The sequence below is a fragment of the Tribolium castaneum genome, chromosome 8, assembly GCF_031307605.1.
Source record: "Tribolium castaneum strain GA2 chromosome 8, icTriCast1.1, whole genome shotgun sequence".
Taxonomy (NCBI): domain Eukaryota; kingdom Metazoa; phylum Arthropoda; class Insecta; order Coleoptera; family Tenebrionidae; genus Tribolium; species Tribolium castaneum.
In genome coordinates, this window is record NC_087401.1 from 8,328,724 (window position 1) to 8,351,316 (window position 22,593).

A 22,593-nucleotide genomic window follows, 5' to 3' on the forward strand; every position below is an offset into this window, starting at 1 on the left:
GAAATTTTAGACTAGAATATGTTGTACTTTTTTTAATTCAACGAAAACAGTTTTAGCCATCAAATAAATATAGTTAAATTTAATTTGTTGTGATTAAATAATAATTAACAATTTAAAAAAAGAGTGGGTTAATACTTTGTAGGTTGATTGTGCTAGTGGCGCCATGTTTCAAATTTTGAAATTTTGTTTGTAGAAAAAGTTTATTACAATAAATAATACACATAATCAGGTGTCTTGTAGACTTGTCTCTAAATCTAGCGTTTTGTACAAATTAAGACTAACAAAAATGGCACATATGAGCCCTACCAAAAACCCTGCAATAACGTCACTCCAGTGATGGTGATATTCAAAAATTCTGGTACACCCTATGTAGAAAACAAGCCCGAATAAGGCAATCTGAAGCAGACTTGTACCCAGTTTGAATTTTTTGGCCCTTTTGTGTAAATAAATGGCGAGGAAAAGTCCGCAAAACATTGCGTAGCTTGAATGTCCTGAAGGAAAAGACAGTCTGGGCGAAATTTTGAATGAATTGTGTTCGAATTCAAACCTTACCGACTATTTTTCTTGTAATTTTTGTTTGTGCAAGTGAAAATTGTGTGGTAAACGTGGTGGTTTTGTGGCAACGAACAGTTAACATTTGGGAGACAAGAGTTGAAGAAATAGGGTCGGAGACGTCCAATTGAGCCTTTGAAAATCGTCGTGATCAGAATTGTGGCCAAAAGGCCCAAAGTGAAGCAGGTGAGGATTTGGTAAATGTTGTAGCACCACAATCGCCACAATTTAACTTTTTCTTGGCGCTTTATTATCGATAATTCAACTGAAATAATCTACAAAAAAAACAAAATTGGGTTTTTTAAGTGCAAGATTCATTAAATCAAACACTTACAATAAAAATCGTTAGTAGATTCCCCACCAAATGGAAATATTTATTGTTAATTGTTGACACTTCGGGTATCGGATGAGTGATTGTAACATCGTTGCAAAAAAATCCACGCTCATGGATTTTCCCGCTTTTTCGAATCAAGAGTATGGGGAAACCCACTGAAACAAATTTGAAATTTTTTGCTTGTTTTTTACTCACCGATTGCAAGAATAAGAGAATCGGTGCAAATTTGTGTTAGTGATAATGTCGGCGGACTATCCATAATTCTTTTTGTCAACACACTGGTCCAGACTGAAGTTAATCAAAATTCAAACTCTACGAAAACTGTTATTTGACCTGACGACTTACAAAAATACATTCTGAAAATGCTCATCTCGCGACTAGCCAAGCAACTTTCGTTTACCGGTGCCCGAATTTTACGCATTATGCAATAATAACATTATTTGTTCGATAATCATAGGGTAATTAACAAATTGGGAAGTTTTTATAATTGGATCGTGCGGTTAACTCTAATAATGGAAAATCAGATCATGATAAGTATGAGCATAATTAAAATTATTTCTGATCAAACCTAGGATCAAACAGTCCAAAAAAAAGCGAAGTCCAGAAAGATTTTGCTTTATCTTTAATTTATAATAAAATAAAAAATTATCTAGGTATAGTCACACAAAAGTTGTAATCTTCTTTAAATTTTGAAACCCATACAAATTGATTTCGAATAAATCGCGCAGGTTTCCGAGAAATAATTAATATTTTTTTAAATCGTGGTATATCTCTTATTTAATTGTTTATATCTTATATATCTTTTTTTGTATTTTTATATGTTCCTCGCCACCAATGAACATCTCAGAATATTTCATGCTCAATGCTCAATTTTAATTTTACTGAAATTAAATTGGTGCCAGATTGTTTAGCTAGGTATTCCATCTTTTTTTTGTTTGCAGATGACGTAAGAAATTTCTAATTTCTTATTTCGTTTTTTTAAGAAACTAACTATAAACCTCGAAGAATGGACAAAAATATTTGGGCGCAGACGTTCAAAAACGTGTTTTTTGTTCATTTTTACTAAAGTGTATTGGCTCTCCTGATCATTGTTGTCTGCCGTATTTTTCAAAGGTAGCAGCAATGTTTGTTTAAATTCTATCGATTTGGAAGGCTTTGTTTAAGAGGTTGACACTAAATAAACTTTGAGGACATTTTGTATTAGATGTTAATACATATACAGAGTGACCCAGCAGTGTGTAATCGGTCTATAACTTTTTACTATTTGAAATATTACCATTCTGTTTTTATTATCCGATAGATCGACTGAAAGTCCACAAACTGAAAATATTTTTATTATACACAGAGTGTTGTATACAAGGTGGTGAACAAAAGTTACATTTTTTTAAATGGAACACCCTATACATTTTTGCATAATTCAATTCTACGCAAAAATAATGTAACTTTTTTTTAACTATTATGGGTCTATCTCTTTTCGTTTCGGAATTATTCAACTTTTCGTTATAAAAAAAACCAATTTTTGAAAAATCACTGCAAAGTCGCTTATGAATATTTTCCGATAAATTTGTAACAGAAAAACTTAGAATACCTTGTAGTTTGAGGAAATAGACGACGTTTAGTTAAAGCACGCTAATATATAGGGTGTGCCAAAACGTAAAAAATTCAATAACTCATTTTTTTCAAATAGAACACCCTGTATTTTATTAAATGTGTCGATAGCATTTTTGATAAGCTTTCTAACGGTATAGGGCTTGTATAGCAATTTTAAAATACTTTTTGAGATTTTTCAAAAAAACATATTTTATTACAACACAATATGTTAGCCAAGAATCTGTCAACTTACAGTCAACTGGTAATTAATTTTTTGATATGTACTAATGTGACTAATTACACAAGTAATCTAATTATTACCTGATACATAAATAAATTTCACTCATCAAGAATTATTAATAAAATAAATAAAAAATATATTTTTTATTTTTTTGAACACTTTAAAACATATTGTAAATTTGCTATAAAAACCGCATATCAATGGAAAGCTTATGAAAAATGCAATCGACACATGTAAAGAAATACATGGTGTTCCATAAACAAATGAGTTATTCAACTTTTTGCGTTTTGGCACACCCTGTACATTATTTCCGTGTTTCAAGTAAAAGTCGACTATTTCCTAAAACTACAGGATATTCTGAATTTTTCTGTTGCAAATTTACCGGAAAATATTCATAGGCGACTTTGCAGCGATTTTTCAAAAATTGGTCTTTTTGATAACGAAAAGTTGAATAATTCCGAAACGAAAAAAGATAGACCCATAATAGTTTATATAAAGTTACATAATTTTTTGCGTAGAATCTAATCATGCAAAAATATATAGGGTGTTCCATTTAAAAAAAATGTAACTTTGGTTCATCACCCTGTATACAACACCCTGTATATAATAAAAACATTTTGAGTTTGTGGACTTTAAGTCACTTTATCGGATAATAGAAACAGAATCGCAATATTTAAAAAATAAAAAAAAAAGTTATAGACCGATTATGCACCCCTGGGTCACCCTGTAGATACCTACTGCTAAATATTTTTTTAATTAAAATGCCTTTTTCAGTTAAAAGTTAAAAGTGTTATCAACTTTATTAGAAGTTTAAGCGACAAAGAGAAACGTCAGATTTGCAAGACTAACAAAACTTTATTAGTTCGATAACTTTTTTAAAATAATAATGTATGCACGTGTTACATCGCAGAACTCGAAAAAAATGCTCTTATTAAAAATATTAAATTTGACCCTTCTTGCCATTAAAAAAAATCAAGTTAGCCTTGTATACCCAGAACAAGTGGAGGTAAAAATTTGAGGCGATAGAATTTAAATATTTTAAGCATATACCAATATTCAATATGTTTTTATATAATAAGTATTAAACTGCATCGATAATTTTGAGCGACCCAGTATATTAAAAAAAAACAAAATTTATGCGTTTCATTTCCTGAACAACCCCGGTCAAAGATAGGACTAAGTTTTTTTTCATTTTGGTCAAATAGCTCACAAATTTAATTTTTTTGTATAAAAATGCGTAATTTTGTACCAAGGATACTTAGTAACAAAATATGACATCCAATTTTGAATTTAAGTTGGCAGCGTTGTTTCACCCAAATATGCAAATATCACAAGACAATAATGGATACAAAAATACACGTTAAATTATTCATTTTTTGGAAACAAACCATTATGTCTTGTCTTATAAAGAGCTATATTATAACTTATTTTTTAAAAGAATACAATTATCCAGTTCTACCACCAAGAGAAGGATTTAATATGATGATAAACACTTTGCAGTTTTTTAATTCGAGAAGTCTATCCTATTTAAAAAAAATGTAATAGATTTGCATTATACAGGGTGTATCAGAAATACGTGTGATAATTTTAACAGGTAAGAGAACTCAACAAATAAAACATTTTTTCTATTTGTAATTTTTCAATAAAACTTTTGCAAATTTACTTAAAATTTAGAAAAGATTACAAACTGAAACGTGTACCCGCCTATGGGTATAAAAATAAAGAGCCGAACTATTTTCGTTGTGATAGAAACTGACAATTTTAACACTCTATAACAACAGTGAAAATTGTTGCTATGAATGCAAGCTAATTATTATACATTGAGCGGTTCGTTTGGAAAAAAGAAAGGAGGAAAACAGTGAAAATAATAATTAAGAATTTTGCCAAATGTTACACAGAAATGTTGTTGTATTGCATGAGTTTTATTACGTGGTACGTATTTCTGATACACCCTGTATAATTATATACATAATTATTATATACATATTACATATAATTATATACATAATTATACAAGGTGTTCGCAAAGTTGAGGCGTTCCTTTTAACACGAGATACTGGGTGATATTCACAAAAAGTAGAACATGCTTATACTTATATTTTTTTTAATGCTAATACTCATGTAGTATTAGCAAATGCTCCAAAATCATAAAAAAATAAGTATTTACTTATGTGGATATTAAAAAATAGAGAAGATACTAACAAAAATTAGCATGTACTTATGAAATCACTAGTCTGCTATTCGTTAGACTTATGTTTCTGCAAAAAATTAAATATTTCATAAAGTGTTCAAAAAAAATTTTTTTCTTATTATTAATCTTGATGAGCAAAATTTATTTACGTATCAAGTAATAATTAGATTACTAATGTAATTAGTCACATTAGTACATATCAAAAAATAAATTATCATTTGACTTATCAGATTCTAGGTTAACAATTTTTTTTGTAATAAAATCTTTTTTTGAAAAATCCCGAAAAGTAATGTAAATTTGTTATACAAACTCCATTCCGTTAGAAAGCTTATCAAAAATGCTATCGACACATGAAAAAAAATACAGGCTGTACCATTTGAAAAAAATGAGTTATTTAACTTTTTGCGTTTTGGCACACTCTGTATACAGCGTGCTCAAAAACTCGCGCACCAACTCAATAGTGTGTGGTAGAAAAGTGGTTACATATAAAGGTATAAATAGTAAAAAAATTCTTTGTATTAAAGTTATTGATAAATAACGGATTTTAGATAAATGATATGTGGCAACGTTGTCTAACAGTCATGATCGCAATAGAAATTGAGCAGCAATAAAAATAAATTATTTTTGAAAGGGTTTTCTAGGAAATAATTCCCAGTGTTGGCACATCTACACATTGTGATTTTTTTTGATAAATTTTATTTTTTTTAATTAAAAAAACTGCTAAAGTCTGATAGAAAATTTAAAAATAATTAAAACATAAAAAAACATAAAACATAAAAACATTAAAAAATAATGAAAACTAAAGAAGTTAACACAATAAGTTGGTAACTCCAGATTTTTTTAAATATGACTTTATGAATTTTTTCAACATTTTTTCCGTAATCTGCACTTGCTTCTCAATAACGTATCACTGAGTTGGTGCGCCAGTTTTTGAGCACCCTGTATTATCTACGTGCTTTACGTAAAAGTCGTCTATTTGCTAAAACTACAAGGTATTTTGAATTTCTCTGTTGCAAATTTGCCGGAAAATATGCATAGACGATTTTGCAGTGATTTTTCAAAAATTGTTTTTTTTATAACGAAACATTAAATAATTCCAAAACAAAAGAAGATAGACCCAAAAAAGTTTATATAAAGTTACATTATTTTTTTGTGTAGATTTTAATTATATAAAAATATATAAGGTGTTTCATTTAAAAAATACAACTTTGGCTCACCACCCTGTATACAACACACTGTGCATAAAAAATATTTTTAGTTTGCGGATTTTAAGTCGATCTATCGGATAATAAAAACGTCATGGCAATATATCAAGTAATATCATGTTGTATATAATAAAAAATATTTTCCAATTTGAATAATAACAACTCAATTTTTAAGTCACGGGTTGCTCTGAATTGTAGTTTTTGTAATTGACTTAGTAACAATGGAAATGTGCTCTCTATTAACTTATTTCCAGAATGAGAGACCACTCGAAAACTAGATTTAATGTGTCTTCGAGTTATCGAACAGAAAAAAATTGATTCGGTTATATCGAGACTAATAAATAATAAATATAGTAATGATTATAAATAAATGAATAAATAAACAGAGTTGTTTACAATACTTGTTCAATTGTTATTAGAACAGTCTATAAAAAACTGTAATTTAAAAAACCATAACAAATCTTCTACTGGACTTTAACGTAGTTCTGGTATTTTTCCAAATGTGACATAATACAAATAAATGCACATGAATCTAGTTTGAAATTCAAATTTACGACTTTTTTATGCCTCCTTATAAAAGTTGTAAATTTCTCATGGCAAAATAGTCAATTTTCGCAATATGAGTGCAAATCGTGTCACAAAATCACGTCAATTGCATCAGCTGCTGATACCCTTGACAAAACCTTCACCACTTCCCTTCTAAACCAAACTGTCTTCAAACACCTTGACTCAAAAGCCAGTATTGAACCAGTGCTCAAAATGGTGCTATCAATGGACCGCTGGCGCGGCAAAATCGCCGTCGTCACCGGCGCCAGTGCTGGATGTGGTGCCGCCATCGCCGAAGCCCTCGTCCGCGAAGGCCTCCAGGTGGTGGGTCTCGCCCGTCGCAAAGCCCGCGTCCAAACCCTCGCCGAAAAACTCGCACCACATCCCGGCAAACTCTACGCCGTAAAGTGCGACATGACGGTAGAATCTGACATTTTGGAGGCCTTCAAGTGGATCAAAACCACGCTAGGGCCCGTCTCCATCCTTGTAAACAACGCCGGGCTCTCACAACCCAATACTCTAATCGGGGGAAACACCCAAATGTGGAAAACTGTGCTTGACACCAACGTCCTCGGCCTGTCCATAGCCACGCGCGAGGCGCTCGACCAAATGATGCAGAATTCAATCGCCGGACACATCATACACATTAACAGTATTTTGGGGCATTATGTGGCACATGTGCCCAAATTGAACGTGTATTCGGCCTCGAAGTTCGCCGTTACGGCCCTGACCGAGACCTTGCGCCAGGAGTTGGTGGCTTTGGATAGCAAAATTCGGGTTACGGTGAGATTATTTTTTTACTATCTACTTTCTTCATTCTCATTTTCCACATTAATTCTTTTCTTCATATTTAAGCATCATTGTAATTATTTTATTCTCCTTGTATTTTCTTTTTTTTTTGTATTGGATTAAATTGGAGCAGCTTCGGCTAAACTTCGACCATAATAAATACAGGGTGACTTAGAGATGTGTAATCGGTCTATAATATTTTTGCTATTTAAAATATTGCCATACCGTTTTCATTATACAACAGTACACAAATTAAAAATATTTTTATTATGCACAGCACAGGATGTTGTATACAAGGTGGTGAACCAAAGTTATATTTTTTAAATGGAACACCCTATATACAGGGTGTATCAGAAATACGTTTCTTCATTTTAACAGATAACAGAAGTCAACAAAAAAAACATTTTTTCTATTTGTAATTTTTTATTAATAAAAATTCACAAATTTATTTAAAATTTGGAAAAAGGTAAGTTACCGAAATTAGAGTTCCTTTATTGGGAGAGTTGGGACACTGAACGTCAAACCGATCCAATTTTGTATTATGTGGATAAGGTATATATTTCTATCCTTTTTTATTAAAATTTTTGTTAGTATTCGGAAATAAAATTAACTAGACGCCCTCTGGTGATGACTTTTGAACTATGTCGAAAACAGTAAAGAAATTTTCGTAATGCCACATTTAACTGACATTTAATGAATTGTTCAACAATTTTGCGTGTATAGTGTTAACTACTTACAATAGAAAGAATTACTTTAAAAGTACGTGGTGGTAAATACTAGCGTTGACTTTGGTTCTGTAGTTTTTCGTGGTATAAAGTGTTTATTGTTGGAACTTGAAAGTGGATAAAAAGTGAAAAATATTTAAATATTTAAGTAATGGATCACAGCGAACACAAAGTTTGGCTCAAGAAACCAATAAATTAGTGAAGTGGGTGAATTTTAGGTTAGAATTTTCCACTGAAAAAATCATGAAATGCTACGGTAAATCTACAAAACTACAATAAAGATTAACAACTGCTGATACATTTAAACGTAAATTATGCCAAAAGGTAGGCTTTTCAATGTCTTTGTAATAATTTTCCAATAAAGAAAGTGAACCAAACAGCCATTCGTTATTCGTGTTTTCCTCGTCATCTCTCATTTGTCAACATAAGTTTCTTGCATCAAAGATGCAATAATCATTCCGCATAGGCAATGTAATAATTGTGAAGCCCCAAAATTCGTACAACGCTCAAAATATCCGAATAAACATTTTCCCGCCATTTATGGTTACTGTTTTCGACCTAGCTCAGTGGCGCCCCCAACGGTAATTTTACTTCCGAATATAACTTATGTATGTCAGAGGTTAATGTCGAAAATAATTTCAAGGTTCAAATGCATAAAATGACATAATTTTACGTCAAATTTAACCAGGGACGTAGAAAACCTAGAAATTTTGGGATTACTATTTAAAAAAAGAAAATAATTGAATACCTACCAATATTAATGTTCACATTTCTGACATTTTTCGATATTTATTTTAATATTAAATACATAACTTAAAACATACTTCAATGCTAAAAATGCTTTTCTTTGAGTCACAATTTTTAGTTAAACATCTTGTCCCAAAAATTGGTCATCAAGAACCCTTCATATTTCCCGTCGTCTTTTTATATTTTCTAAAAAATGATACTGAAGGTGTTCTCGTTTGAAAAACGTAACAAAATCGTGAATTCCCAATAACTTTATAATTTGAAACATAATCAAAAGTTCACGTAGATGCTAAAGGCGACAGGTTCAACTTTCCTAAAAATTAGGACCAATTTTGGGTTCAAGTACTTACGTATTTTGTAAATGCATAGACAAATTCCCAAAATCTCATAGATTTTGTACATAACATTATTTACACAATCCACTTTTCCAAATGCTTGTTAATAATAAACATAAAGCCTGGTAGGAAAGGTTCAATTTCTCTCTCTTTCATCGATGATTACCATTTCTTAAAGTTAAGGGAAAAAAAACAAAAATGCAATAAAAGCATAGCTTTCCATTTAAAATATGATATACAGCGTGTTAGGAAATGGTTTAGCAAAAATTTAAAGGTAGATAGAGCAAAAACAAATTGATTAAGCAAAATTTATCTAAATCAAAAATGCATGATTTTCTCAACAAATAAAACATCTTTTCTGTTTGTAATTTTTCAATAAAAATTCGCAAAATTACTTAAAATTTGGAAAAAGATAAGATACTGAAATAAAAGACTATTTTCGTTGTGATAGAAGCGGATAATTTAAACAATTTAAAACAACAATGTAAATTGTTGCTATGAATAAAAACTAGCAATAAACACTGACCGGCTCGTTTGCACAAAAGAAAAAAGGAAAATGCAACTAAATTATTACGCTGTACAAAAAAAAAAACACTTTTATTGTAGAAGCATATTTTCGAATTAGAAACTTAATAATGTCATTAATTCTTTAAGGCGGTATTTCTGATTTTACATGGGAAAATCACTAACGACTAGATGAGAATCATTTAAAAACACATTGTATATACAGGGTGTCTCAGCTAAGACTTTCGAGCCTGATATTTCAGACATTTGTCAACGAATTTTTATGAAATTTAAATTTAAAAAAGCTGAGACACCCTGTAGAAAAGTGGTGTTATTTGATGAGTTTTATTACGTGGTAAAATTAACACACGTATTTCTGATACACTCTGTATTTTTGCATAATTAGATTCTAGATAAAAAAATTATGTAACTTTGTATAAATTATTATAGGTCTATCTCTTTTCGTTTCAGAATTATCCAACTTTTCGTTATAAGAAAGACCAATTTTCGAAAAATCACTACAAAGTCGCCAATGAATATTTTCTAACAAATTTGCTCAGAACACTTTGTGGTTCTAGCAAATAGTCGACTTTTACTTGAAATGTACAGGGTGTGCCAAATCGCAAAAAGTTGAATAACTTATTTTTTTCAAACACCATGTATTTTTTACACGTATCGATAGCATTGGGCATAAGCTTGTTAATGGTCTAGAGTTTGCACAGCAAATTGAAAACATTATTCGATTTTCGAAAAAATTATTTTATTACAAGAAAATTTGTTATTCTGGAATCTGGTAAGTCAAATGGTAATTTATTTTTTGATATGTACAATGTATTTTACTCAACAAGAATTAATAAATAATAACATAAATAAAAAAAGAAAAAAAATGTTTCAACACTTTAAGGAAATATTTCTAACTTGCTACACAAACCAATACGTGTAATGAAATACAGGGTGTTCCATAGAAAAAACTGATTTATTAAACTTTTTGCGTTTTGGCACAGCCTGTATATTATCTGCGCACATTAATTAAAAGGCGACTATTTGCTAAAACTTTAAGGTATTCTGAATTTTTCTTCATAAGCGACTTTGCAGTGATTTTTTAAAAATTAGTCATTTTTACAACGAAAAGTTGTATAATTCATTCATTTAAAAAATACAACTTTAGTTCTCCACCCTGTATACAACACCCTGAATATAATATAAATATTTTTAGTTTGTGGTTATTAAGTCGATCTATCGGATAATGAAAACGGCATGGCAATATTTCAAGTAACAAAAAAGTTATAGACCGATTACGTGTCAATGGGTCACCCTGTATATAAATAATATTAATTAATTATTGTTACAGTGTTCCGTCTAGACCCCACATTAAAAGTGTTGAAAGTTCTGATAAAATATTGAACCTTTCAGTTCAAAAATCGGTAATTATGCCATTTTTAGAGTTTTAAAAATTCGTATTTGGATAATCAAAAGAGAAAGTCAATATCTCTTTTTCAGTGAGTCCAAAATGGAAAAAAATTTACAAACTTACAAACCTTTTCGTTATTTTTGAATAACTTCTTCCATGCGATCGAAAATGTACTGAATTAAAGCGTTGAAAAGGACGTTTAACTTTGGGCACATTTTTCTCAAAACTTTTTGTTCCAAATTCCCAACTATTTAGTGAAATAAAAATTGTGGCATTTCATTTGAAAATTTTGAAGTTTTGCAAACTTTATCTGAAAAATTTGGAGTTTGCTAACTTTTTTTTTAGAAATCTGAAAACACTAAAGAGAAGATGTAACACATTCAAATAATAATCCAAAATGGATTTCAAAATTATTAAAAACGGCAGAGTTAACGATTTTTGAAGACAAGGATGCAAACCAAAAATTTTCAAATAACCTTGTTTAAATTTAGGTATAAGGAAAGCTGATAAAGGCTCTCTTAAAATAACTCGAGTAATCCAAAAAATGCAATAAAAAATCAACTTTACCAAAAAAACACAATTTTTTTTGACAGCACCGGGATTCAAATCTACCACACAAATGAACATGTTAGCCACGATTTTGAAAATTTCTCAAAACGCCCATGCACCACCATCTCCATTTTGTATAATGAAAAAATTAACTGCTAATAAACTACCATAGAGCCACACAGTGGCTCTCAACAGGTGGGTAAATAAAAATTTCTGAAGCAAGTACGCACTTGGAAAAATAATACAATATAAAAACATAATATATTATAATATAATAATAATATAACACCCTGTATTATGGATTACGGTTGTATACAAATTTCCAGATGACTATCATTATTAGAACTCCCAATGTAGGGCTTAGACGAAACAGCTTGTTCAAGGTGTCTCAGCTAAGACTTTCAAGCCTGATATCTCATATGTTTATCAATAATTTTTTATAAAATTTAAAATGCAGATATTTTAGAAGATAAAGATTAAAATCCAATTAATGCAATAATTCAAGTCTTAAAAACGTAATTTTGACATGACTTTTTAAAGTGTTAAGCCTTTTAAGACTTATATTAAAAAAATTATCGTCAGTGAAAAATGCTGTCAAAAAAAACTCTTTTGTGGAAGACGTCTGTTCGCGAGAAAAATGAGAAGCAAACCGTTAAACGTGGGTACAGATGCAAAAGCATAGATCTCTATGAGACAAATGAGCACTACCATTGAATTTTGGTCACATCTACTCGCAGAAACATAACTGTCACGCAAGGGACATTTCACAATTATCTCTCACCCATACAAAGTTAAAAAACAATATTTTTGACTTACTTTTGGTACTGGATGCTTTAATTCTTTTAAAAAGGACTAAAAGACTGAACAACAACTGAAAAATTCTAGACGTGCTTTGTCCTCAGGTACGCTTCCTGTGTATTCAAATTATTGACGATTCTTTGAACTTTAAATTTCATAAATAACATTTCACAAAAAGTCACACGACACTTTCAATAGATTCCTTTTTCAACAATACAAAAATTTCAGCCACTGTTGTTGGTTTTTAAAGTAATTTCACCAAATTAAAACAGTTTTACTTTTCTGAGAGCGCACACACTTTTGATAGATTTTTTCAGTGGTACACAAAATGCCTCATAGAAATGCTTCATCAATTGTTTCAAAAGGTGACTGCCCAAATTACTATCAAAATTTGGATTAAGTTTTTAACAACAAAAGTTAATTTTTTTCTTGGATCACCCAAGCGATTTGGTTAATTTTTTGTGTGGCCATTTATTTTTCGGGGTTTAATGATCCAACGGAAATTTGGCTTTATTTTACATAAAAGAAATGTGTTTTGAACTTTCATTTTTTAACTTGAGATCATTTTTTTGCCCCTAATTGAAAGACCACCTCCTAAAATATGTGCATTCTAAATTTCATAACAATCCGTTGACAAATAACTGAGATATTAAGCTCGAAAGTCTTAGCTGAGACACCTTGTATAATGAGTTGGTTATTTATGGGAGTAGAGTGTTAGTCCAGGACCGGTCGATACGGAATTTGGGGTCGCTTTGCACGATAGTGAAGACTGGAAAAAGTTGTACAACTCGATGCCGAAACTACAAAGTGAGGATGTGGCAGATGCGGTGGTTTATGTACTGTCGACCCCACCACATGTACAGGTCGGTAAAAGGGGGAGGGCGTGGCCTGGAGCTAAAACGATGGTTTTACAGGTGCAGGAGATGATGATACGCCCATTGGGAGAGCCGGTCTGATTGGCGGGAAGTTTAAAAATCACATTCTTTCTTTTACATCTTTGTTCGATTTTTTCACATTAAAAATAAATGCGGAAATAATGTTCACTGGAAATAATTTATTTTTAAATAAATGTTTTGTCGGAACTACCACCTTTCTTTAGTTTTTAATGCTGCCAACCTTATAGCTGTTTGGTATGTTAGGGACATGTCCATTCCAAAAAATGATGTTATTCCCACGTATTTATGCGATTTTTAACATTTTTCACTATTGATTTACTGATTAAAAAGAAGAATGTTCCAAAAAAAGCTACATTGTCAGATGTTAACAAACATGTTGCAGTAAAATGAAAGAAAAAATTGGTAAATATGATCAAGTGTTGCCACCCTCTTGAAAATGACTTTTAGGTGATTACAAATCAAAGAGTATACGAAATGTTTTTACAAATCACACAATAGTTTGGTATAAATATGAATTATTCTACTGAGAGCACAGAACATTAACAAATTGAACATTCATGTTATGAAACTGCGCCTCTCAACCGGTTCAGAAGTAGTACAAGTGCATAAAATATAATTATAAAACAAGTGAAAATGTTTCTATTCAGACATTTAAAAACAAAACTCAACTCACTAAAGTTTGGACACTTTTTTCGGTTCTTGATACCAAAATATTCAAAACTTTTTCGAATAATGTTTATTTGTCTATTGTCTAATACATCAAGTAGGTACAACACTATTGAAGAAATTTAAGTCGAATAGCCAAACTTGAATATATTGGCCCAGCTAAATGCGTAGTCATTTTTTTTAATATTTGAGTCAACTTTGTATAAAATCACAACAAAAAATTAAAAACACCGCGTGATCAAGAATGGCACTTTCAGTTGGCAATACTGAATTTTGTCTGAAATTATGTTGGCAACACTGTATGTCGTGGAATGCAAAAAGAACACTGAATCATTATGCGGTACGAGCTCTTGGCATTGACTTTTATATGAGTTGTCATGGTAACACGTTCGTTATTTGCAACACAATGAATTTTTTAATAAAAAACCACTATACAGGTGTCCCAAAATTGGCGAATTCCGAGTCCATAGCACTCCAGAGCATCACTTCGGAGCTTCCCCCGCCCCCACAAAGATACATTGGTGCACTTTGAAATGCGTTTTTTTTTTCAAATGCAGCCTTAAAATTTCAGTAATTGTTGTTATTTATGGTGTAGTACATGATTGTGGAAAGTAATAATGTGAAACAATTTCTTAGAAAATTTGCTTTATTTTGTAATAAATTTTTTTTGAATTTTTAATTTTTTCTTAAAAATGAAACGACAAAGAAAAAAATTTTAATTTTTTTTTACTCCAAAATAATGCTAATTTTTCAAAAAAATTTTTAATTATTTATTCGGAAGTAAAATTACCGTTGGGGGCGCCACTGAGCTAGGTCAAAAACAGTAACCATAAATGGAGGGAAAATGTTTATTCGGATATTTTGAGCGTTGTACGAATTTTGGGGCTTCACAATTATTACATTGCCTATGCGGAATGATTATTACATCTTTGATGCAAGAAACTTATGTTGACAAATGAGAGATGACGAGGAAAACACGAATAACGAATGACTGTTTGGTTCACTTTCTTTATTGGAAAATTATTACAAAGACATTGAAAAGCCTACCTTTTGGCATAATTTACGTTTAAATGTATCAGCAGTTGTTAATCTTTATTGTAGTTTTGCAGATTTACCGCAGCATTTCATGATTTTTTCAGTGGAAAATTCTAACCTAAAATTCATAACACTTCACTAATTTATTGGTTTCTTGAGCCAAACTTTGTGTTCGCTGTGATCCATTACTTAAATATTTAAATATTTTTCACTTTTTATCCACTTTCAAGTTCCAACAATAAACACTTTATACCACGAAAAACTACAGAACCAAAGTCAACGCTAGTATTTACCACCACGTACTTTTAAAGTAATTCTTTCTATTGTAAGTAATTAACACTATACACGCAAAATTGTTGAACAATTCATTAAATGTCAGTTAAATGTGGCATTACGAAAATTTCTTTACTGTTTTCGACATAGTTCAAAAGTCATCACCAGAGGGCGTCTAGTTAATTTTATTTCCGAATAACACTGAAATTTTTAAGTGAAAATTGAGAATTAAAAAAAAATATATAAAACTTTAACTTGAAATTGATCCAAACTAATATTTCATGGCACGCTTAAATTGAAATTAAATTCAACGTTACAGACAACATTGATCACAAATTTGAATAAGTAGTCACAACGTTCTAGAAAAACTATAAAAATTAATAAAAGGATAAATACCTAAAACATCTATTTAATTAGTTATGTTAAATATTTGTCAGCAAAACGATATACAATGCAGTGTTGCAAACAATCGATTTTCTCGGTCAAATGTCATTCTTGATCATGGGGAATAAAACAAATAGGGGAAAATCAGCAAAAGGCACGACCTGAAATAGTACTGAATAGAAATAAACAACTTAATTGCTGCCATATTTGTCAAATACGCTTTAAAATTTTACATTATAAACTGTTCTATATTACTAAACTATTAGCTATTTCAAAACTATAAAAACGCCAACGTCATCCATTCCAAAAAAATAACAGTTAATATAATTTATACTGTCAATGAGAGATCTAATTATTAATAACTATTTTACAATTTTATTAATCTTATTTAAAAAATAAATCGGTAAAATACGACGTTGGCGTTTTTATAGTTTTGAAACAGCTAATGTAACTAAAAAAACGTCAACGTCGCATTTTACCGAAGTATCTAAATGGTGTAATTAGTATTTTAGGAGAGAAATAACCCACTTATAAATTACATTAGCTATTAATTTTACCAAGTGCATGAATAATAATTTACAACAACCAGATAACAACTAACATTCAGAGAAAATGCGACGTTGGCGTTTTCAGAGAAACAGAGAATACGGTTCTATTTTGGTTATGTTTAATTAGTGCCATCTATCGGCTGATTTCTTTATAAGACAAAACAGCCTGCTTGACGGCTAGGGAATTTTTTAATTAATTATTATAGTTTAAAAAAAGATAATACGACAGTAAGCTGTGACGTGGCTGTGACGTTAAATTTGAATTGTCGAAGTGACATTTAGCATGCGTAATTTGTACATGTCATCGCTTATAAGTTGGCAATTATGTTGTTTTTTAATGCCTTAAAGTTCCACGTATAAATCAAACAGTAGATAAAATTAAAAATGACAATTAACTGACACTTGTTCTTAAATCTACCACTTTGCTGATTTCTCCTGATAGATAAAAAAATAGGTCTTTTTACTTTAGCGGCTTTTGAATTTCAAACTGAACACACCGGGTGACACTACAAAGTGATTCAAAAGTGACAGACAAACTCTCGTAGGTGATAAAAGACGTTCAGTTATAAATTTTAAGCACAAAAATGAGGTCAGATTTTTCTTTCAAGCAACTTAATTTTACCTCCGAAACTAAAAGGTTTAGAGAAAAACAGGTCGGTTTTTTGAGAAATAATTTTGGTCAAAACCAATCTTCTGTTTCCAATTTATAAACAAAAGTTGAGATTTTAGCGAAATCTTATCTTCCTTATTATAAAAGATACACATTTGAAACAAAGACATTATAGAGGCACTTTTAGAGAGAATTTAATAATGTTATCAACGATTTTTTTTAATCATTCCTTTAGCTGTAATCACATAAAGTTCGAAAAGATTATTCTTTTTCTGAACTGAAAACAATATAAATACAGTTTGATATTTTTCTATACTTTTGATAAAAAAAATATTTAAAATATTTGGAAGTAGTTGGCCATGGAAAAATTATTTCACATAGAAGGTGTAAATAATCTAGAAATTTTGTGGACGGTTATTATATTAAACTAAAGAATGTTAAATTAAAAAAAATAAGCTATGATAAAGTTATTTTAAATTGAACAAATATACAATCGTTGCAGATTTTAATTACACATAAAAATGTGCGGAAAATTGAAAACGATGTGTTACTACCATTTGATGACACTTTTTTATGATTTAGTAAAGTGCAATGACGTTGATAAGATAATGTTATTTATTTTATGTATTTTTTTACTGCAGATGGGATTTGATTTTGGTGTTTGGATTGACATTTTTTGTAAAATATTTTTTTTTAACAAGCAATCATACAATTAATAAGATTTTCCTTTTTCTGACATTTCATGTTTAATGAGAAAATAGAATAACAATGTAAGATGGCCATTTTAAATCTAAAAACAAATAAATTTTATTAATTGCAAAAATTTTATCTAATAATAATGTATTAAGCTATTTTTGAATTAATTAGTGTTTAAAAAATCATTAAATTATAAATAGTTGTTGGGTATTTTTTCATGGTTTTAATTAAAAATCCAAAAAAATTTCATGGCCTACTATAAAGAAAAATCGAAATGTTATGTTCTTTTTTATTACTTAAAAATAATGTATTACACAAATAGACATATCAAATCAGAAAATGTTTTCCAAAAATATGACATCCGCCTATGAATCCTATTTAAAAAAATAAAACTTTATGTTATTACAGCTAAAGGAAAGGTTAAAAAAACGCTGATAACATTATTAAATTATCTGTAAAAAAGTGCTTGTATATTGTTATTGTTTCAAATGTGTATCTTTTATAATAAAAAGATATGAATTTTTTAAGATTTCGCTTAAATGTCAACACTTGTTTATAAGTCAAAAACAAAAGATGATAACGGAATGCGGTTTTGACCAAAATTATTTTCTCAAAAAACGAACCAGAGAATGTGTCACTCGTTTTTCTCTAAACCTCTTAGTTTCGGAGATCCTCTATACGGACATTCGAAATGCAGCACCTGTACATCGTAAGACATTAATTATGCATTTTTTTCAACAAGTATTTGTTTAGCAAAAGCTGTCGTTTTCGCTAACTAAATTCATAAAAATATGATCTGAAGCACCAAAAATTTTACTTAAAAATTTAACTCTGAAGAGCTCTATCTCGTGAAAAAAGGCTCAAACAAATTTTGCCTTAAGAACTTTTAACTTTTAACCCAGTTTGATGTCCTCTATCAGCACCAGAGAGATTGCCCGGTATTTTTGAATCACCCTGTATAAATATTGTACGGACTGTTTATAAAAGAGTGTAGGATCTCGGGTGGTTCTGGAATTTGAATTTGCCGCATTTAAATATTTTATTTCTATCAAATTTCTGTGAAAATAACTGCTTTATACAGTGTTTTACTTAAAATGGACAGCGTTTTTTTGAAAATATTTGAAGACCTTCTTTTTTTATTAAAAATTTTACACATCGAAAAACTAGATTTATTTTTGAGATTTCTGTGACGATATCAGCGTGTTTTACTTAAAATGGACAGCGTTTTTTTGAAAATATTTGAAGACCATTTTTTATTTTTATTCAAAATTTTACAAACTGAAAAACTAGATTTATTTTTGAAATATCTGTGACGACAATTGCCATTCCTTAAAATTTATTTTACACAGAGTGTTTTACTTAAAATAGACAGTTTTTCTGAAAATATTTGAAGATTATTTTGATTTCTTAATTCAAAATTTTGCAAATAGAAAATTTTAGATTTTTAAAATGTTTGTGAAAATGATTGCCATTACGCAAAATTACTTTTATACAGAGTGTTTCACTTAAAATGGGCAGCTTCTTCGAAAATATTTGGAGACCATTTTCAATTCTTAATTTAATGTACTTATTTTTATCGACTCAGGCAACCAGTAAAACCAAATTTTTCATATACTGACTTTGTTCGTTTTTTTCTGGAAAGAAGCGGCAAACTTTTAATACCTACTACGATCCTACATTCATTTATACACATATTGTATAATTTATACAATGTGTTTTTAAATGATTCTCATCTAGTTAACTAGATCTAGTTTACATGTAAAAAAAATGTGCCACTCTGTGTCAATAAATGTCAAATCTGTCAATTGGGCAATTCAATTAATTTCTTTTAAAAACTTCGTTAAAATGTAACTTAATTGTTACAACGTGCAAGAAAACACTTTCATTATCGAAGCTTATGTTCGAACTGGAGACTCAATAAATGAAGAATTCGATGTCTAAATGCCTTAGTTATATGAAGCGGCATTTTTTGATTTTACATGAGAAATACACAGCCGACTAGATGGGAATCAATTAAAAACACATTGTGTAAAATTGTGACATTTGAATTTGACAAGTCAAGGTTGCCAAAATAAAATTTCAAATTTGTCACCAGCCTGACAAGAATCCCAATCTTTCGTAGTCACCCGGTAGAAAATAAATAAATAAAAATAAAAAAAGCCACAAAAGTAAAAATAAAAAAGATCACAGACAATAACAAAACCAGTCGTAACAGCCTCACACATGGCTCCTCTTGTAGTGCTTTTCCAGCTGGTAGGGACTCACACACTGGTAGCTGCACTTGGTGCACTTCTTCGGCTTGTCTCCGTGCACGTACTGATGCTTCCTAAAGTTGCTCTTGTCTTTAGTTTGGTAGGAACAGATGGTGCACTGATGCATCGGCGGCCCATGTTTAGCCACCTTGTGCCTCTGGAGCGCCACTTGCGACGTGGTCGTGAAATAGCACGTGGAGCACGTCACCACCGCGGTGCCCTCGCGCTCCACGTGCACCACCTTCAGGTGGCGCCGCAGCGAACTCGAATCGGTGGTTTTGTACTCGCATTGTGTGCAGTGGTACCAATTGGTTTTGGTGTGCTTGGCATTGACGTGGTAGCTGAGGCGGTAACGCCGGCTGGTGGAATACTCGCAGTAGGGACACTTGTATTTTTCCGAGCAGGGGGTTGGCAAACATTTGTGGGTGATTAGCTTCGTTTTGTCCATTGTTGCAAACGAGCATTGGTTGCACGTCAACAAGAGGACTTCCTTATCGTCGGGCTGCGCCCGAATAGGCTTGGGGGCCCCGTTTAGCTTGATTATATCAATCTCGGGGCTTGTCTCCAGCTGTGCCAACTTTTTGTTAGTCTCATTGTCGTCCACGTCGTACACGACGCAGCTCAAATTGACTTTGCTCTGGGGGTCCAACTTGTTGCGTTTGAAATAAGAGAGGATTTTGTCCTCTGAAGCCAAACACTTGTTTTTGAAATTGTAGAAAGTCTCAAACATGTTTAGGCAGTCGCTGCAAATGCCAGGCTGTTCCGAAATGTACAAATCCTGGGAATTACACCAATCAAACAGAAATTACCAAAATCAGGGGGTTTACACACCATCTCAGGTACGCACACTTGTAACACATCTTTAGGAACCGTGTTCGATATTTGCGAGTTGTCGAACGTGTCGATGTAATAAAATGTGCTCTTGTCGACAATTTGTAGACATGTCCGGCAAATTATCGACATTTTATTGCCATCAGGGTTAGTCAAGCGGCATAGGAGAAACGGTTTATTAAATCATACTATCAACATGCGGCGCCACGTGCGTTATCTATGCAGATTTCTGTAAATTTGGGGTACGTGGCACGGTCGTTAATAGAAACTACTTATGCCATCTTTTGGTAGTGTGATTTCAAATTAAATTCACGAATTTATCCAAAAATCCAAAATATTAAGCAACCTTTGGCGCGCAATGTCACACTACATTCAACGGTGTCAAAAAGTTTTTTCAATTTTAAATGTTTCAATTTCCAATTTGAATTATTCTGCTACGTGTTGTGTTCGTGGTTTTCTCTTTTTATTCTTATTTGAATTCGTTTGTTGGTGTTATCTACTCCTAAAGTAATCTCAAAAACATTTAAGTTTTGAACTTTCGAAGGCTAAATTTTGGTAAGTCGGGATTTTTTTGCCACCAAAAATACTATGTAATACATATCTCCAGCTCTGGTGTGGACCTATTATACAACCTACAACGTTTATTAAACAACTTCTGGCTGGCTGGAACACATGATTCTGGAAACAGTGCATCTCTTTACTTGTGAGAGCTATCCAGAAACAAATCGACTTGGGCACCAAAAATAACTTCGAGAATTTAAACCAAATTTCATTTTTTGAGTGGACATCTATGATGGACACCGTTTAAGACTTCTACCTTGCACATAGTGTCTTTTATTTAATACACGCGTTCATTCATTCATTTGTACAAAAACCACAAAAACGTATCTTGAACTCCCTCCTTTTTACCGTTAAGTTTCAAGACTGGTGAATCCACCAAAGTGGAGTCCTTACATTAAAATCAGAAAAACCTTTTACTCATAATAAGTTCATATAAGTAAATTTGTTGTAAAGTCATCTATGTGAGTCTACAACCAACACGAAAACATACAAGAAATGTTTGCACAAACTATTAAAAGCACTACTTTTCTGTGGAAATTGAATTGGGCACATGTCTAAAACTCCAATGGTACCTTATTAGAGTCCGTATTTACATATTTAGTTCTTTAATTTTTTTCCAAGTTTCAAAATAATGTTAAATAACCGGTTTTTGAGGGTGAGGAAGTCGCCAAATTAATATGTGGAAGCCAAACACGACATTTATTTCTTATAATTGATGTTTTCATAATTTGTGAAACGTTAATTCATTAATAAATTATTTTCATTCAATGTATTTATTTTTTCTTTATATTTATAATACTAACAAAATTTTGCAATTAAACACATTTAACCGATTTTCAATAAAATCGGTTATGTGTGTTTAAATTGTAAAAAAAATAAAAAAATTAAATTAATTGTATAAATATTAAAATATTTAAATTTGCCGCCAATTTTAGTTCCTCATACTACCAAGATATGGCGCTATTATCGAAATTTTGACGACCAGTGAATTACGTGTTACTTGATTTTCTATAACTACTATATTCTATGATTGCCATATAATTCGAATTGTTTGGCAAGAGTAAGGTTAGGGCTAACGTCAAACTGACAGTGGCGCACAAATGAAAAATTGAAAAAACATTAAAATAATTCCGAAAATATTATTTTAATTAGTTTTGTAATAAAATTCCAATAATTTGGACAATTACATTTTTAACAATAAGCCTCAGAATAATGCCTAAAATACAGGCGCGAATCCAGAATTTTATTTTGGGGTGGCTTTTTTATTTTTATTGTCGGTATGTTAAACTATTTAAAAATTTTAGTAAAAGAAAACTTTTTATGC

At 30.9% G+C, this 22,593-nt stretch overlaps 3 protein-coding genes and 1 long non-coding RNA gene across 5 annotated transcripts; 2 read left to right on the forward strand and 2 right to left on the reverse strand.

Annotated features, from left to right (window-relative positions):
- Positions 1-181: 181 nt before the first annotated feature.
- LOC103313471 (putative phosphatidate phosphatase) lies at positions 182-2,246 on the reverse strand. Of its 2 annotated transcripts, none has more exons than XM_008196804.3 (4): positions 1,082-2,242; positions 887-1,041; positions 553-827; positions 182-508 (listed from the first exon to the last, which is right to left on the reverse strand). In XM_008196804.3, the coding sequence occupies exons 1-4, from the start codon at positions 1,143-1,145 to the stop codon at positions 226-228; spliced, it is 777 nt and encodes a 258-aa protein (XP_008195026.1). In that variant the 5' UTR covers positions 1,146-2,242; the 3' UTR covers positions 182-225. The 2 variants fall into 2 exon arrangements, with proteins under 2 accessions (XP_008195026.1, XP_015836547.1); XM_015981061.2 differs by having other exon boundaries at positions 202-491; positions 1,082-2,246.
- A 4,470-nt stretch (positions 2,247-6,716) lies between these two features.
- On the forward strand, positions 6,717-13,603 carry LOC658438 (farnesol dehydrogenase). Its single transcript, XM_008196803.3, has 3 exons — positions 6,717-7,442; positions 13,228-13,380; positions 13,432-13,603. The coding sequence occupies exons 1-3, from the start codon at positions 6,873-6,875 to the stop codon at positions 13,471-13,473; spliced, it is 765 nt and encodes a 254-aa protein (XP_008195025.1). The 5' UTR covers positions 6,717-6,872; the 3' UTR covers positions 13,474-13,603.
- Positions 13,604-14,131: 528 nt separating this feature from the next.
- On the reverse strand, positions 14,132-22,385 carry LOC103313469 (zinc finger protein 64). The gene is made up of 3 exons (XM_064358295.1): positions 22,299-22,385; positions 20,709-20,843; positions 14,132-20,655 (listed from the first exon to the last, which is right to left on the reverse strand). The coding sequence occupies exons 2-3, from the start codon at positions 20,838-20,840 to the stop codon at positions 19,843-19,845; spliced, it is 945 nt and encodes a 314-aa protein (XP_064214365.1). The 5' UTR covers positions 20,841-20,843; positions 22,299-22,385; the 3' UTR covers positions 14,132-19,842.
- On the forward strand, positions 20,857-22,037 carry LOC107398965 (uncharacterized). The gene is made up of 2 exons (XR_001575679.1): positions 20,857-21,263; positions 21,316-22,037. It is a non-coding gene; the product is annotated as an uncharacterized LOC107398965 (long non-coding RNA).
- Positions 22,386-22,593: the final 208 nt, after the last annotated feature.